Below are 17304 nucleotides of genomic sequence, written 5' to 3'. Positions count from 1 at the left end.
GTTATGGCAGGACATTAGCTCCATCCATGTTGTTGTAATAACAAGTAAAAAAGGGCAACATTTTGTTAACAGTGAGTCAATTTCTTCTCGTGAATGGGACATTTTAAGGGATGTAGTGTACCGAGCAGTTTTCGACAGGTATCGTAATTTTAAGGATTTAGGGCAATGCCGTGCAAATCAACACTCCATTCCACAAGGTGGCAGTAAATTCCACTTAATGCAGTTTGATACGCACAAATAAGAAGAAGAGAAACATGGCAGAGAGAAAAGTGGGTGACATCTGTGGCTCCAGCGCTTCAACAACAAGTGATGATCACCCAGAGGAAACTCTGGACCTGAAGCCAGAGGATGGAGACCCGGAGAGCCCTGAGGCCCAGAAGGACCAGGACCTCAAAAGCGTCCTGGTCACCAGCGTGTTGAACCTGGAAGAGCTGGGCGTGGACCTGTACAGGTAGATGTGAAGTTTGGCATAAAACGAAAGTAGTGATGCATTCATATCTTACTGAGATTTTCGTTATTATCACTTTCCTACATTCATACAGCGCTAACGTCAACGTTCAAGGTCTAATTTCTACTTAGGGAAACCCTGGATATCTAAGTGCGCCAAAAGTGGAATTGTCAAAGTCAAAGTAAACTTTATTGTCAATCTTTCAGTTTGTGTGTACAGACCGTCTATGGTACAGACAGAGATCGAAATACCGTTTCCCACAATCCCGAATACAAAAATTACAAATATATATAAAAATATGTATATATAGGCCTACCTATACACATTCAACAGACACATGTATACGCACACATTAAGACCTAAATAAAAGCACAACAATCAATACACAAATAACAGTCAGTTCAATATAATAATAATAATAATAATAATAATAATAATACATTTTATTTCGAGGCGCCTTTCAGGACACCCAAGGTCGCCTTACAGTGCATTTAAAAGTTAAAACAGCTAAAACAAAAACGGAACACAATTTAATCGAACCGACAAGGCAATACAGCACGACGCTGAAGTTGGCTTCCGATTCAAAGCATCCGATTCGGCAGTTAAGGGGAAAGTTAAGGGACATTTAATTTACAGCGCTGAGCGAACAATCCTCCGTGTTTGAACCTCTTAAATCGCTGCATAGCCGATTTATTTGGACTGGATTATCCCAGAGAGGCTAAAGATTCTTTATAACCCAGTTTCAGATTTGTGAAACCTTAATTATATTTGTGAAAATACAAACAAGGGAGATTTCAGTGCTTTTTTTTTTCATGTAGACCACATTAGACCAGGTCCTGATCTGAAACCACTAGACCTACACTCATCAAATCGGGTAAGTATGGACAGCTAATTAAGGAAGAATAAAGTCTTTACTTCTCAAATGTATTATAATTTTTTGTTGCAAATAAAAATTCAACAGAGAAGTAGGTATACTTATATAAACTTACAGTAATGTATTTACAGTTGCAGGCAAAACATTTCAACAGGAAATTAAATATAGTCTATAACTAGCATTGTTCAAGTTTACTTTAAGCAACAAGCTTTGTTTGCCTAATTACAGTATGTCCTCTTGAGTACTTGCTTGGAATGTGAAAAACATTACAAGATTAGAAAATAACCCTTTGGTAACAATGGTATGAGAAAGTTGGTTCATTGTAATCCTGTCTTCTCTCTCAGAAAAATAATTGCTATTCAGCTTTAGGACAAAGCAGCAGAAGCTGTTCAGAGTGGATGAAAGACTGAAGGTTAGCCTTTATCTCATGAACCTGAATTCCTTTAACATCTCTTTCATTTTTGTGTTTGCTATGAAACAGTATTTAAGATACGAAAACGTTGTAGCTAAAGAATTATCACCTAAATGAGGAGCATACACTTATTTTTATGTATTCATTTGTTTAACAGGGACAGTGCACATTAACTAACAGTCCTGTAAATGTGCCAGAGTTAGCCAAGAGGCTATTTTTCATCTGTAGTCCCTGGACAGATTTTATAAGTGAACCAAAAACACATTTCATTTAAACAAGTAAATACAATCAAATTAAAACATGCAACATACATTACTGGAATACTTAAATACAAAGACAGAACAACAAAACAAAAGAACATGTTGTGAGGACCCCTCCCCCTTCTGCCTGGCTGTGCTCCCTGCCTTGCTGTCCTCTGGCAGGGACTGGGAGTGTCGTCCTGTTTGTGCCCGGCTTGTCCAGCTGGGAGGTTCACTCTCTGATCCTGATCCTGGCCTGCTGCAGCAACCTCAGCCTTCCACCTGTGTTTGTATTTTCACAAATAAAATAAAGATTTCACAAATCTGAAACTGTTATAAAGAATCTTTAGACCCTCTGGGATAATCCAGTCCAGATTTGATGAGTGTAGGTCTAGTGGTTTCAGATCAGGACCTGGTCTAATGTGGTCTACATGTGAAAAAAGCACTGAAATCTCACTTTTTGTATTTTCACAAATAGAATAAAGGTTTCTCAAATCTGAAACTGGGTTATAAAGAATCTTTAGCGATAATCCAGTCCAAATAAATCGGCTATGCAGCGATTTAAGAGGTTCAAACACGGAGGATTGTTTGCTCAGCGCTGTAAATTAAATGTCCCTTAACTTTCCCCTTAACTGCCGAATCGGATGCTTTGAATCGGAAGCCATCTTCAGCGTCGTATGAGGATAGGGGTGATGTGGTGTGACGATTTGGTACAGGTAATGATCCGGGCAGCCGAGTTTTGAATGATTTGGAGTCTGTTGAGTATTTTTGTGGGTAGGCCAGAGAGGATAGCATTACAGTGGTCAATCCGGGATGTGACAAATGCCTTAACCAGGATTTCGGTGCTGGGTTGTGAAAGGGATGGGCGGAGTCTGGAAATGTTGCGGATATGGAAGAAGGCAGTCCGCGTGATGTTTTTTATGTGGGGTGCAAACGAAAGGGTGCTGTCCAGGCAGGGGCGGCGGTAGGGGGGAGCTAGGGGGTGCTGAAGCACCCCCCAGGATTACCAAAGCACCCCCTAAGCACCCCCAAGAAATGTGTTTTTTTTCTTCCGAAAATTATTATTATTATTTGTATTAAATTAAATTAAATTAGAAAAATTATTGATTACATCAATGTGAAACAAACAAATGTTTGACCAAAAACATAAAGCCAACACAGATGATATGATTAGGCCAATGGCCAGCACCCATTCCATTTTTGACCTACCCATAGGCTAAATTACTTTGTGACACTTGAGTGACTTCCTGTTAGCAGAGCGCCAAATGATTTGCTAACAGCAAAATGAAAAAATTATCATTTTCTAGTCCTTAAACGTCCACGTGTGGACACTCAATCAAAACCACCTGAAAGCGAGAGGGATTCTGCACATAATAGGCCTCGTGAGTACAAGTAGCTTACTTCTGGGTCTCTGTGTTTCATTCAAGCTCTGCTCTGTGTGTGTGGCACGAGCCATTTTGTGTGCGTGCGCGAGCGAGCGAGAGAGAGAGAGAGCGCACCGGTGGGTACCGGAGATCGTTGTGGTTAGCATCTGGTGCTAGCTAGCCAAGCTAACGGGTATAAGGTGGAGGGAGAACTCTCTCCTGTCAGACGGAGAGTCTCAGGTAACCTCAGCTCAGGTGAAGTAAAGGACTCTCAGTGTTTAGATAGTTAACTTTAGTCTAGTTATCAAAACGGTTTGTTTTAAAAGGGGAGTGATTTGTAAAATGTCTATGAAGAAATAGAAAATCTGTTTCCAGTTCTGTTTCATATGGGTGTTGAGAGATGTATCCATAGATCCCTTAATGTTGCTCTCAAAGTGCACCAGATTGATGCTTTTAACTTCAATATTTAAAAAAAATCTTCCCGGGGGAGCATGCCCTCAGACCCCCCTAGAGGAGGTGAGGTCCCTCCTAGAGGAGGTGAGGACCCTCCTAGAGGAGGTGAGGACCCTCCTAGAGCAGGTGAGGTCCACTCCCCACTTGTAAAAATATCACTTTACCCCTGCTTACACCTTTATGCCGTGAGCTGATTATCGAGCCTTCATTGTGTGTGTGTGTGTGTGTGTGTGTGTGTGTGTGTGTGTGTGTGTGTGTGTGTGTGTGGTGTGTGTGTGTGTGTGTGTGTGTGTGTGTGTGTGTGTGTGTGTGTGTGTGTGTGTGTGTGTGTGTGTGTGTGTGGTGTGTGTGTGTGTGTGTGTGTGTGTGTGTGTGTGTGTGTGTGTGTGTGTGTGTGTGTGTGTGTGTGTGTGTGTGTGTGTGTGTGTGTGTGTGTGTGTGTGTGTGTGTGTGTGTTGCAGTAGAAAATTCAACTGTAGCGCTGGTGCATTAATGGGAAACCCTTAATGTTTGAGCACCCTCTATGAAACGTCAAGCTACCCCACAGCACCCCCTAGAGAAAATCTCTGGCGCCGCCACTGTGTCCAGGATGACGCCAAGGCTTTTGACTTGGCTGGTGAAGGACACAGGGAAGCCGTCGATCATGAAGCTTGGGGGTGGGGTGGTTAGGATTTTGGGGAGGGTGTTTTTTGAGCCGATGAGCAGGGCCTCAGTTTTACTACCATTTAGCTTCAGGAAGTTCCTGCTCATCCAGCTCCTGTATCCTGGAGGCAGGTGGTGAGGGAGGTGGTGAGGGAGGTGGTGAGGGAGGTGGTGAGGGAGGTGGTGAGGCAGGTGGTGAGGGAGGTGGTGAGGGAGGTGGGCGGGCGGGCGGTGTTGGGTTTGGTTGAGATATAGACTTGCGTGTCGTCCTATTGTGCGTAATGTCCCATATTTCAGGATCATATATTAAATTACTGGATTATTAACACTCATGTATTCATCACAGCTGACCAGTACAGGTAGTGCTAATTCATCACTTTTATGCTGCTGCTCAATATCTTAACCTACTTTTATTTTACATATGGTGATTGTTTGTCGTGACGTTTGCACAATATAGGAAACGGTCATCTATGAAATATCTATAAATGCGGCATTATTACTTCAGTTGATGTATATTTCCTGAAAGGTCCCATGCCATGCTCGTGGAGCCTCGCAGATGGGCGTGCTGCTAGACTCCTATTAACACGCACAAGTGGAAGAGAACATAATATAATGCACTGTAGGTAAATAAAACTACAAAGCGTTCTATCTTTGAAAAAAGCATCTCTTATTCTTGTTCCCTTTACAACGTTAGGATTGTTATGGCTGCTGCATTTAGGCACAGGGGGAAATAATATCATATCTCTTACAGCAGAGATGGATTCTTCTCTATCTCTCCCCAGAGGGACGCACCACTGGGTTCCCCGCAGCCAGCGTCTGTTCGGGGGTCAGATCATCGGTCAGGCCCTCGTCGCTGCTGCCAAATCAGTCAGCGATAATCTCTACGCCCATTCCCTCCACTGCTACTTTGTACGGGCAGGTAAGATGCAGCATTGTGTTAATGGTTTATTTTAATGGCCAGGAAGAGTGCTGACCAACTTTATGAAAGGGGGCTCATAAATCCTGCAAGTTATCTTAAAAATAATCATTTAAGCTACCGAAAAAGCAGACAATGACTTTGCTTTTAAGCATTTGTGTACATCAAAACATCCCAACAACAAACATTCCCAACTTCAGATAAATAAATGATTACTAAGCTGTTCTAAATATCCTTATTATATCCATAGAATAAACTGAAACAATTGGCAGTTTTCCCAACAGTTGTTATCCTGTGGACAGGTGTCTTGGTAACTAGGGAAGTTGGTAACAAGTTGATATTATGAGTACTTTCCTAAAGGAAATGGACTTATGTATCCGGTCTGTGGGAGCCAGAACTCTTGTTGGTTGCAAAGGGATCAAATACTTATTTCCCCCAGTAAAATGAAAATACATTTGTATCTTTTATATAATGTACATCTCTGGATTTTCGTTTTGATATTCTTACTCTCATTAGTAAAATAAACCTACCATTACAATTATAGACTGTTCATTTATTTGTAAGTGGGTAACTTACAAAATCGGCAAATACTTATTTCCTCCACTATATTGCACATAATACAATGGAATCAGCGTCTCCTCACAGTTGTATCTGGGTGTGTCTCAGGAGACCCTAAGGTGCCTGTGCTGTACCAGGTGGACCGCATCAGAGACGGACGCAGCTTCACGGTGCGCTCCGTCAGGGCCATCCAGCACGGGCAGCCCATCCTCATCTGCCAGGCCTCCTTCCAGATGCTGCAGCCCAGCCCCCTGCAGCACCAGTTCACCATGCCTGTGGTCCCCCCACCCGAAGACCTCCTCACCGTGGAGGAGCTCATCCGCCTCTATCTCAGGTAAAGATGCTGTCTCAATTACTGAATGTCCTCTTCCAGTCTGAGAGTAGCATGCTAACAAAGGTATCCCAACTGTAGCTGTGAACATGACAGGGTGTGTGATGACCTGGAAGAGCATCAGGACTGTTTGAGGCAGATGATAGCTATGTGATGAACATGATGACTCAGCCTCTATGGAGAGAGACATCAAGCATGCTCATTTCTGACGTGGAGCTAATCTGAAGTAAACATTGAATACTGCTTTCTATTCCTCCATTTTGTGCCTGTGTGGCTCCCTCTCTTGGACATCAGCGTGTGAAGGACACTGTTTGAGATTTTGAGTAAAGTCAGAATTTTAAGATTTTGAGAAAAACAACAGAATTTTGAGATTTTGAGAAAAACAACAGAATTTTGAGGAAAAAATGTATAATTTTGAGAGAAAGTAAAAAAAAAAGATTTTGAGAAAAAGTTACAAAAAAAATTATTTTGATAAAAATACATAATTTTGAGAGAAAGTTATAATTTTGTGGAAAAAGTGCCAAAAAATTGAATTTGAGAAAAAAAATACATAATTTTGAGAGAAATCAGAATTTTGAGGGAAAGTAAATAAAAAATGATTTTGAGAAAAAAAGTCAGAATTTTGAGAAAAAAGTCAGTGTTTTGAAAATGACAGGATGTATGATTACAGAGAAGAACCGGCATTCCTCCATCTTGTGACTGTGTGACTCCCTCTCTTGGACATCAGCATGTGAAGGACACTGTTCAGGAACTAGTTGATGCTCTGTATGTGATGACTCCTTCCATCTGGAGAGGATCAGAAATACATGGATCCTGAGGCTCAAGCCGGTGACGAGTGAGATTTTTCTAACAGATGCTAAGATAAGTACGGTTGTAGCGGCGAAAATCCTAAAGAAATCCAATTGAATCAATAAAACTGATAAAGCCCCAGTTAAAGAATCCTACGCGGGGGAAATTAGTCAAATTCCAGGCAAGAGTTTCCTTATCATACATTTATTTCCATGATCCAATATCATCAAAGGTGCAATTGCTATTCTTGTCTTGCAGCCTTTCCAATAGCTTTTACTTGAATCACCCTGGTGAAAAAACACATGCCTATACTGGTGCACTCCAATGTGTCCCATCATCAGCTGGGGTTTTCTATTCCGTTGTGTTTTAAAATGTTTTTACATCATGTTTGAGAGTTTTTCAGTCTGTGGCGAAAAGTATGGTTTTATTGTCTCGTGCTTTTACATTTGTTTTTTTTGTCTTATCGATTTTGTCTAAATGTATTTATGCTGCTTTTTATATATGTATTGATGAACAGCACTTTGGCCAACTCTGTTGTTTTTAAATGTGCTATTTAAATACAATTGGATTGGATCACCTTCAAAATAAAGGCATAAACAACTACTTTAATAAAGTTCTAAAGTAATTGCAATAAATAATTATACCGGTACATTGAATATAAACTAAGACAGTAAGTATATTAAGATATCAAAATCAATATATAGCACCAACAACGGTAACAGGAAATGAAGTATTTGGTGTTATTTAATGATCTGCTTGTCTCTCTGTTGTCTCACAGTAAACCGGACCTGGCAGAGAAGTATAAGCTCGGCCTGAACAAACTGCTGGCCAACGAGGTCCCCATCGAGATAAAGCCAGTCAACCCCCCGGTCTTTTACAAAGTCACTGCGAGCGAGCCGAAGAACCTGTTCTGGGTGCGAGCACGAGGATATATCGGTAAAAGGGCTGACGTTTGATATTACAATTCATCCAGTTGACACTTGTATCCAAAGCGACTTACAGTAAGGGCTATAAACCATCGAGATACAAACTCGGAAAAAGAAACATGCAGATATACTACGTCTCTAATAAGCAAGCGATGTGCTCCGTTTGTTTTCGTGATGCTGGGTTTGGTTTGATGGCCAAGATACAAAGTAAGTCACATGTGCATCACACATATTGAATAGCCTATACACCACTAGCAGTTTATCCCAAAGGTCGCGGATGGGCTTAAACATTTACGCCACATCAAATTCAGTTGTAATACTTTTAATACCTCACATTGTCGGTTACGAATATTTGGATGACACATTAAGTCACATGCAGAAATTAGATGTACCACAATTTTTTTTTTTTTAAATTTCACTCAGCTCTGTTTACTCCTGTTATACAAAAACAGTGGTCAAGCATGCCAGGATCAAATTCTACAAGTTGAGCTTTAGGTGTATGACACAAGGCCTTCTTAGTAATAAATATATCACCTGTTGATCACAAGCAAAGGGCTATTTGTTTGAATGGAGTCTGGTGAGTCAGTGCTCACTAATGTGTATTGTTGCAGGTGAGGGCAACATGAAGCTGCACTGCTGCGTTGCTGCCTACGTGTCCGACTTCGCCTTGCTGGGCACCGCTCTGCTTCCGTACCCCGGCTACAGAGCTCAGTTTGCCGCCTCGCTGGACCACGCCATGTGGTTCCACAGCAGCTTCCGCAGCGACGAGTGGATGCTGTACGAGTGTGAGAGCCCATGGGCAGGTGAGTGTGTCAGGACCCCCTATTGGGCTTTCTGTCAGCACACATGCGGGTCTTTATCGCTATAGGAACTGTATGACCTATGACCTGGAGATAGTTCTACAGAGTTTAATTTGAGTTTCGTGATTTGCTCAACAAACATCAACATTACAGCTTCAAGTAATGGAAACAAATGCTAATGTGTTTTAAACCCTTACAAAGAATTTGCTTTGATGTAAAATGTCGAATTCATAAATACAGTGAAGGGAATTAATTTGTTTAAAAAATAGGAGGAAATGTATAACTATTTCAAGCCACTATAAAAAAATATACACCAAAAGTAAGTACATTAAGAGTGTACCATTATATGTGCAGTTTAGCATAACTCCAGATCGAGTGTCCCAGCCCGTGACCTAAGATTCTCTTTGACATATCGACACTGTAGCTATGTACAGACAATAAAAGCCTTGAATCTTGAGCATGTGTGTTGTTTCCTGCAGGCGGCAGCAGGGGATTGGTGCAGGGCCGGCTGTGGAGGAGGGACGGGGTCCTCGCTGCCTCGTGCTCCCAGGAGGGGGTCCTGAGAGTGAAGCCAGTCACACAGCCCAGCAAACTATAAGCACTTACTTATCAGATTTAAATTAATCGTATAACTGTTTTCTGATTTCCATACATACATGTGTAATTTACTATTATTTGATTTTTAATATATATTTGATTTCCAGTCAATAAATAATGAAAATGTTATAATGAGTGAACACTTGTCATTTGTTTTGCATAGCCACAAAACTGATCTGCAGGTTCACTCATACTAGTTTGTGAAATTAAACAATATCTAGTTGAATTCTACCGCAAGAACTTGGCTGTTATCTTGGATGTTCTCACTGGTAAAACATTTTTTATATGACGAAAAGGTCCAACAAGGAAGTAACTTGGATGGAATAATGCCTATTTTGCACATGCCTTATGCCTTAATCTGCCTGTTTAATTGAAGAAGAAAAGGAAATAGCTTGATTCACCAGTGGAGACTCAACACACTGTTACTGGCATGCTGTGCCAATAGTAGAACAAGCTCTCCAAGTATCAGCACAGCAGAAGGTGTTCACATCCTCCATCGCAGACTGAAAACCCACCTTTTTCTAATGCAAAATATCAGTAAAAAGTCCTTCTGTAGTTGTTAGACATTGCTTATTTGAGGTCAATTGACGCCAATGCATTATATTTTATATATAATGTTTTGGAAAGGCTAATGTCCCTGGTTCTTGAGTTTGAATCTCAAAGCTAAATGAAATGTTATGTAATGAAGAATTATAAACTGGGACTGGATTGGGACATTCTGATCCATCAACGGAGACTTAAATTAGAGCAACATAGATACGGCCTGGAAAGGAAAGTCTGGTCCTTCATGAGAGACTCAAAAACAGACTGATTGTGGGGCAGGACAGAGCAAAACTGTACAGATTGTTCCCTATCAATAGTACCTTTGAATCTGCCACAAATAGTTCATTTTACAAGGTGGCAGACTTGAAATGGCGTCCATAATGCACACAAATGTGAGCAAAGGAGCCAATACACAGTTAACATAGATCTATGCTGATGTTTATTAGGCATCAGTGTGTGTTCTCCTTGTAGGACATCAGTATTATAGCTTTTTGTTGTTCTGTTAGTATCAACGTTAGTATCAAAATACTAAAATGACCCACCCTACTGCTTGGTTGCTAAGTGGTTAGCGCCCCTAGTTACCACTTTCCTCCCATCATGCATCACGTCTAGGAGACCAAAGGAGGTAACCTGGGAACGAAAACACTCTAATATCACTTTTAAAAGACTGGAAATCAACTTTGTATTTATTTAAATGCAGAGAACAAACAAACATTCATAGCAGACGTCAACCGCGAACGTGAGACTACGACGCTAAGCTAATTTCTACACGGCTAACGTAACATAACATTGAAGGAGCTAGCTTTGTTGCTAACAGTATGCTAGCTTAGGTTATTTCAGGGACCTACTAACGTTACTACAACTTTATCAAGTTAATATTGGTCGATTATTTACCTAAATGTCACATATAGCTAGCGAGTAAACCTGTTAACTCAATGCATAGTTAGCTAAGATAGCAAATGTATCGAGGGCAGTTTATACGTACTTCTAGTTGATCTAACTTGGAGTTACAACCTGTTTCTAGGTTGTATGGATGCTATTAAGAGCCTCTTTCGGTGAGTGAATCATATAAAGAAGAATGGAGAAGGAACAACACAACACTGTCGTCTTCAATGTCTCGAAGAGAGAGCTGTTTACTACGAATAATGGATACAAAACCATGCAGAAAAGACTAAGAGCTCAATGGAAAATCCAAAGGTAATGTTGCTTGTTTATCAATAACCATCTATGTTGTCTTGGGCTACTGGCTTTGGCTTAATAGAGTAAACAAATGAATTGTATTGCAATAATCGTGAGAAAAACCCTCAGTAGTGAAATAAATGCTGTCACCCCCAGTTTGAAGGAAGAGCTGTCTCTGGAGAAGCTGAAGGGTGTCAAACTGTGGATAACTGCGGGTCCTAGGGAGAAGTTCACAGCATCAGAGGTACCGAAAGAGAGCACAGCTATCACAGTGTTGTAAAGGGAAAACAGACATGATGGCGTGGGAGATGGGAAGCCACCATCACCTCGCCATTCACATTTTGTACACTGATTTAATTTCCTGCACACAAAGGCATGTTTTCAGAGTGTTGTCCCGTTTCCTTTCAGCTGGAGGTGCTGAAGCACTACCTGGACGCAGGAGGAAACGTCCTGGTCATGCTCGGTGAAGGAGGAGAAAGGAAATATGATACTAACATCAACTTTCTTCTGGAGGAGTTTGGGATAATGGTCAACAATGGTGCATATTTAAATGGGTTGAAGTGACATCATTTATGCAGTTTTGGGTATTTTTGTTTGAATTGATTTTCATTCATGAGGGGGGGTATGTGAGTTTCTCTTGGACAGAAGAGCACACAGGATGTCACCCATTTTTGTGACGTTCTGCTTATGCGTTTACATGCTAGATTGTGTCTGATATCTACACCTTTTTGTTTAAACCTAATTGATTGTATTACCCATCTTAAAACTGTACATATATTGGGTTAATAAAATCCGTATTTGTGCACCTCAACCTGCACTCCTGGTTTTTCTGTACCCTGGTCCTTCACATATATCTGTTTTCTCTTCATCACTGCTGCAGATGCTGTTGTGAGGAATGTGTATTACAAATACTTCCACCCTAAGGAGGCGCTTGTGTCCAATGGTGTGCTGAACAGGTTTGTTGATTTTTTGTAGCGTGTTTGTTGTATGTATATATACAATATATATTTATATGTTTTCAAATTTAGTTGTACTAAATGTACTAAAAAAGTAGTTTGTAGTATTTAAAGTGGGGTTGTATGACGTAAATATCCTCAAATCACGCATCACATCTAGGAGGTCTTATGAGGTAACTTGTGTAATGCTAACCTTTTAAACGAAGATCTCAAGGGGTAAGGAGGAAGGAAATACACTTGATTATGGATGAGTACCTCGTTCAACCCCGCTTTGAAACATCCAATTGTTCCCTTTTAGATAGTTTGGAGTCACAAAAGTCACAATTGTCTTTGTCTTTGTTCAGAGAGATCAGTCGAGCTGCTGGAAAAGTGGTCGCAGGCAGCATCGAAGATGAAAAAGTTGGAAACAATGCACAGTAAATTATTTACTTACTATCTTTTACAATAAAACACATTTGAGTGTTTTCGAAGGAGGGTTTGAACACAGAATGTTCTGTCTTTAATTGAGCAGGGCTCTCACGTTTGTGTATCCGTACGGAGCCACACTGAGCGTGATAAAGCCCGCGGTGGCTCTGCTCTCAACGGGCTCCGTCTGCTTCCCCCTCAACAGACCCGTCCTGGCCTTCCATCACGGAAAGGTAGATTTCACACTCCTTCCAGACCTTAAAGCATTATGTCCACTTGTGAGATGATGTTAAAAGATGTCTCGTGTCTTTTTCAGGAGGCTGGCAAACTGGTAGTGTTGGGTTCCTGCCACATGTTCAGTGACCAGTACATAGACAAAGAGGAGAACAGTAAAATCATGGTGAGTTCAGTAGACATTTCAACAGGCCCGGTTCTACGGGGGTGCATAAGGGTGCATTGCACCCTCAGTTGAGTCGTTATGCACCCTCATTTGAAAAATGAAAAGTAAAAAAAATAAAAAATGAAAAGTGAAAAAAATGAAAAGTGAAAAATATTACATTTTGCCTACTATTACTAACAATAGTAGTAATAATAATAATAATAATAATAAGAAGAAGAAGAAGAAGAAGAATATAGTTGAAATAAAATAAATTGTAATTGTGGTTGAATAACATTGTCTGCTGCATTTATTTGGTCAATTTAAACGGCAAGGAACGTTATAATGTCAGAACGTGCGTGACCTGTGCCGCTGCATATTCATCATCTGCAAGGTGCTGACACAGCAGTCAATGATGGACATCAGAAAATGATTAAAACAACCAGCCCTTATCGCCAGCAGTAACACTGCATCTACTGCAGGTAATAACAGTTCAGATCATGGGGACATTACGGCTACAACAACTGGCACCATGCTCTTATAGGCTACGTGATAAGGGACTGGGAAGGCATGATCAAACAAAGAGCACATAGATCCATAGGTATCTTAATGTTGCTCTCAAAGTGCACCAGATTGATGCTTTTAACTTCAATATTAAAAAAAATAAATCCCGGGGAGGTGAGGACCCCCCTAGAGGGTGTTAGGTCCACTCCCCACTAAAAAATATCACTTTACCACTGCACCCTCTCTAATCTCAGATGCACCCTGAGTCATTTTGTTCTGGAACCGGGCCTGCATTTCAATATCATTTGTGTCATGCAACCAGTCATGTGGACCTGTCAAATATTTCTGACGATATCCCGTCTTACTTTCCTTCCAGGATGTCTTGCTCCAGTTGCTCATGGCCGATAATATCCAGCTGAATCAGATCGATGCAGAAGACCCAGAGGTGAGGCAGCACCGTATACGTGACAAGAGAATGGCATCACTTGCATTGTCTTTTATTAAAATAAGACATCCACCCTCTCCCCTAGATCACAGATTACACCATGCTGCCGGACACGGGCTGTTTGTCAGATCAGCTCAGAGTGTGTTTACAGGAGGGCGAAGAAACCCCCCGGGACTTCACCTCGCTCTTTGATATGTCTCTGTTCAATTTGTCAACTGACACCTTACCCCAAGTCATCAGGTGAGAATGCAAAGTACACAAAAGAAGGCAGTCCCAGTTTTGCTATCCATTCCCGTCACAGCCTAAGAGAATGCTAATGTGTTCCGCAGTGCTTACAAGCAGCTCAATGTGAAAGACGAGCCTCTTCAGCTGATCACGCCGCAGTTTGAGACGCCGCTGCCTCAGCTGCAACCCGCTGTGAGTTGGTGCTTAGGATGTCTTTCTTCCATACATGCCGGTCAATTCTTAAGTCGCATACAACTGCAATATTAAAAGGAGGCATGTCGAGTGGCACGGGAATGAGGCATTGTAGCCCTTCCAGTTCCGTCGCTGAAAGTTGATTATCAAGTGGGTGATTGATTTGAAGCGGACATTTGAGTGAGACCGGTAAAATGCCTTTAGCTCGGCGATGGTGACAAAGCCATGCCGTGATGTTTGTATTCTAACTTTTTACGATTGCATTTATTCTTCTAAAAATATAAACGTGGCGTTAAAACAATTATCTGCAAAACTACAAAAGCAAATGGAAAGGTCCCTTTGCTTTTTGTGGTTGGAACTTCCTGTTCGGCCTACACAAGTGTCAACACTGCACCGCTGTATATTATGCTATAATGTAATGCTGATTTTAGATCATGTAGTTCTACTAGACCAGATGTACATGCGTTAATGCTCATTGAACACATTCTTCTCATACCTTCTCTTAATGTATTCACCCTTTGTCTAAAATGCTAGTTTTGACATCACAATCTTAAGGTGGAAAGTTTCCCCCCCCCCCTTGGTGTTCTCGGTCAAATTTAGCCGGTCCTTTTTTAACTGCTTTTGCATTAACACAAAAACCATTCATCGTCACCACATTTCTTTGAACACCCTTTCAAACTGTACATATTGTTTCAGACTACTGGTGTACATGAAACACTGCAGTACATATACAAAGAACAGACACTGAACATGTATTGCGTGTGCCAGATGTGATCCATGTGGGGGAGGGGCACATAAGAGCGGGAAATGTATCAAATTGCTGTGTGTGTGTGTTTTATCCGGGAACACCATGGTGTTTCAAAGTTGACTAAATCATCCAAAATTCAATGAAAGTGGTGATCAGCAATTTCATATGTTCAAATGTCTCCTGTGTCTCCAATGTCTGTTTGCATTGCGTTCTTTCACAGCACCTAAACCCGCTCTAAGAGAACAATAATTGGATGTCTCACGGTTTAGAACGGGTGTCTTTAAGGGAATTGTTATGAGTTCCACAATGTGTGTGTGTTCTTGTCCTCCAGGTCTTTCCACCTGCCTTGAGCGACTTGCCTCCCCCGATGCTTGACCTGTTCGACTTGGATGAAACGTTCTCCTCGGAGAAAGTGCGCCTAGCCCAGCTCACCAATAAATGCAAGTTATTTACTCCAATTAAAAACAGGACTGTTACATCCGTCAGGAATCAGGGGGTCCGCGGGGTCTTAAAGTATTAAAGGGCATTTTCCAAGGTGTTACATTTTGTAGCTTGTTCTCAATAAGTATCTAAAGTGTCCAAAGCGGTTGTGTTCTACAGTCTGCTGGATGTAGTCATGGCGTAGGTGTGTCGTGTGATTCTGTGGAGTTTATTTATGGCATCCCGTTGGGTTTGACGTCATCTGAACAGGACATCGCACGCTCACTGCTTGATAGCGCGCGACGGTCCGTTTACGCCGGTTGCTAAGCAACATCGTTATGGGGAAATGCAAGTCTGCGTCCAAATGGTTGGAAGATAAGGAGGAAGGACGATCAATACTGTATATAGTCAATGTGAGGTAAAGTGTGTCGCCATGGTAACCGGTTAGAACTAGAAGTGGCGATGAGGTCTTAACATGTATGGAAAGGGTCTTCAATTTGACTTCAGGACTCCTGCGCACACCCTGACTATTAACAGATTCTGTTTACAGGTACGGACGATGACCTGGAATTCTACGTGCGGAAATGCGGGGAAATTCTGGGTGTGACTCCAAAGCTGGACAAAGAGCAGAGGGATGCCAAGCACATCCTGGAACACATTTTCTTCCAGGTGGTGGAGTTCAAGAAACTCAATCAGGTGAGAACTTTAAAACTCTTACCCTGAAGTATAGGCTCTGAAAGCGATGGTCTAACAATGAATGTCCCTCTTTCAGGAGCACGATGCCGACACAGACACGCCTTTCCCTCCGTCGTGACTGGATTCAAGATATTCCATCTCTGCCTTTCAACACCCCGTCACATGACCACGCTGATGAGTTCAGGAGCAAAGGGGGACCATAACTAGTAGTGGACTATCAACTAGGTACAGATGTGGTTAAGATATTGTATAAAGATATTTTTATAACTTTCCACTGCATTTCATTTTGAAAAAAAAACACTTCAAAAGCAAATAAAGTCATGGATACATTTATTTAATTGTAATCTTTAAATCCCCACACACATGGATCCTGTAAAAGAAAGAATTTGAAAAGTTGAACATGGATTTGTATGAATATTAAAAGTTATTATCCAAACTGAGCATCTTACCTTCACATAATCCTCAATGGAGCAGAAGAGACGGCCATGTGCAGATACAACCAAGTGCGTGTTCACTGAAGGGCTTTCTGGGCCACGTCAGGGGGAGACATCGGCTCCTGGAGGTTGGGGTTTTGGACTCCATGTTGCCTCCAGAGCACTGCACTCCATGATGGGTCTCGGACTGTTGTTTCCAGGTGTAATACCGGACACGTCCCAGGACATTCGAGAGAGAGTGAGGTCGCTGTACGACTGGTCCAACGCAGCGAGCTGTTTCTTCTTCTTCTTCAGAAGCAGCTCGTAGGGAGTGGAGGACTTCCCCTGCAGAGGCACGGCCAGGTAACAGCCGCCAGATTCTTGAGCGTTGGCCGGAGCCAGAGAGGGAGACACGGGGTCCAAGGAGAGGCAGAGAGAAGCCGGGATGGACAGCCGGGCGTCAGATCCGTCAGCAAGTGTGTCGTTTGATGCCCTCGACGTTGAAAGATCCAGCGACCAAGCAGACAGCCCACTCTGTTCCCCCAAAAACACCCTGTCCAGCTCCAGTGGAGATGGACACTCGAAGCTGTTCATATCTTGGAGGAAATGTTTGATTTAGAATCTCATCATCTGATCAGAATGTATCTGGAGAATAAAAAGCAGTTTTCTTACCTTTGAGTACAGAAGCCTCTTCCATTGTTTCCTTGGGCCAGTGAGTGTCAACTGAGCTCCAGGTGGGTTTTAACTGGAGGCAGCTTGTTAGTTGGCCCAGCTGGAGACTTAACAGGTCATCAGTTGGAGGGAGGAGGGGAGCATACAGATTGGTGCAGATACATTTAACAATGACCCTCTG

The 17304-nt window shown here is 41.9% G+C and overlaps 3 protein-coding genes across 6 annotated transcripts; 2 read left to right on the top strand and 1 right to left on the bottom strand.

Moving 5' to 3' along the window:
* Positions 1-237: 237 nt before the first annotated feature.
* Positions 238-9481, top strand: acot8 (acyl-CoA thioesterase 8). The gene is made up of 6 exons (XM_034079109.2): positions 238-451; positions 5215-5351; positions 6015-6240; positions 7805-7962; positions 8564-8755; positions 9232-9481. The coding sequence occupies exons 1-6, from the start codon at positions 255-257 to the stop codon at positions 9348-9350; spliced, it is 1029 nt and encodes a 342-aa protein (XP_033935000.1). The 5' UTR covers positions 238-254; the 3' UTR covers positions 9351-9481.
* Positions 9482-10461: 980 nt separating this feature from the next.
* On the top strand, positions 10462-16371 carry ift52 (intraflagellar transport 52 homolog (Chlamydomonas)). 3 transcript variants are annotated; one of them, XM_034079106.1, is made up of 14 exons: positions 10462-10517; positions 10917-11089; positions 11228-11315; positions 11480-11609; positions 11952-12027; positions 12372-12443; positions 12539-12665; positions 12749-12832; positions 13689-13757; positions 13843-13997; positions 14087-14174; positions 15254-15362; positions 15893-16038; positions 16115-16371. In XM_034079106.1, exons 2-14 carry the CDS (start codon positions 10971-10973, stop codon positions 16154-16156), a joined length of 1305 nt encoding a protein of 434 aa, XP_033934997.1. In that variant the 5' UTR covers positions 10462-10517; positions 10917-10970; the 3' UTR covers positions 16157-16371. The 3 variants fall into 3 exon arrangements, with proteins under 3 accessions (XP_033934997.1, XP_033934996.1, XP_033934998.1); XM_034079107.2 differs by lacking the exon at positions 10462-10517 and adding an exon at positions 10533-10631; XM_034079105.1 differs by lacking the exon at positions 10462-10517 and having other exon boundaries at positions 10529-11089.
* On the bottom strand, positions 16357-17225 carry LOC117443158 (uncharacterized). 2 transcript variants are annotated; one of them, XR_004551627.2, is made up of 3 exons: positions 17124-17225; positions 16488-17047; positions 16357-16408 (listed from the first exon to the last, which is right to left on the bottom strand). XR_004551627.2 is itself a non-coding variant. In XM_034079108.2 (2 exons), exons 1-2 carry the CDS (start codon positions 17146-17148, stop codon positions 16575-16577), a joined length of 498 nt encoding a protein of 165 aa, XP_033934999.1. In that variant the 5' UTR covers positions 17149-17225; the 3' UTR covers positions 16452-16574. The 2 variants fall into 2 exon arrangements, 1 of the variants encoding a protein (XP_033934999.1); XM_034079108.2 differs by lacking the exon at positions 16357-16408 and having other exon boundaries at positions 16452-17047.
* Positions 17226-17304: the final 79 nt, after the last annotated feature.

This window comes from Pseudochaenichthys georgianus, unplaced genomic scaffold (genome assembly GCF_902827115.2).
Source record: "Pseudochaenichthys georgianus unplaced genomic scaffold, fPseGeo1.2 scaffold_547_arrow_ctg1, whole genome shotgun sequence".
NCBI lineage: Eukaryota > Metazoa > Chordata > Actinopteri > Perciformes > Channichthyidae > Pseudochaenichthys > Pseudochaenichthys georgianus.
This window is presented reverse-complemented; position numbering and strand designations above follow the sequence as displayed.

Bases quoted from the DNA above. Each gene is read 5' to 3' on its own strand.
- acot8 (XM_034079109.2), top strand. From the start codon at position 255: ATGGCAGAGAGAAAAGTGGGTGACATCTGTGGCTCCAGCGCTTCAACA. The intron at 452-5,214 runs GTAGATGTGAAG...ATCTCTCCCCAG, and splicing joins CTGGGCGTGGACCTGTACAG to AGGGACGCACCACTGGGTTC. The intron at 5,352-6,014 runs GTAAGATGCAGC...GGTGTGTCTCAG, and splicing joins CTGCTACTTTGTACGGGCAG to GAGACCCTAAGGTGCCTGTG.
- LOC117443158 (XM_034079108.2), bottom strand. From the start codon at position 17,148: ATGGAAGAGGCTTCTGTACTCAAAG. The intron at 17,048-17,123 runs GTAAGAAAACTG...ATTTCCTCCAAG, and splicing joins AGAGGCTTCTGTACTCAAAG to ATATGAACAGCTTCGAGTGT.
- ift52 (XM_034079106.1), top strand. From the start codon at position 10,971: ATGGAGAAGGAACAACACAACACTGTCGTCTTCAATGTCTCGAAGAGA. The intron at 13,998-14,086 runs GTGAGAATGCAA...TGTGTTCCGCAG, and splicing joins ACCTTACCCCAAGTCATCAG to TGCTTACAAGCAGCTCAATG. The intron at 14,175-15,253 runs GTGAGTTGGTGC...CTTGTCCTCCAG, and splicing joins TGCCTCAGCTGCAACCCGCT to GTCTTTCCACCTGCCTTGAG.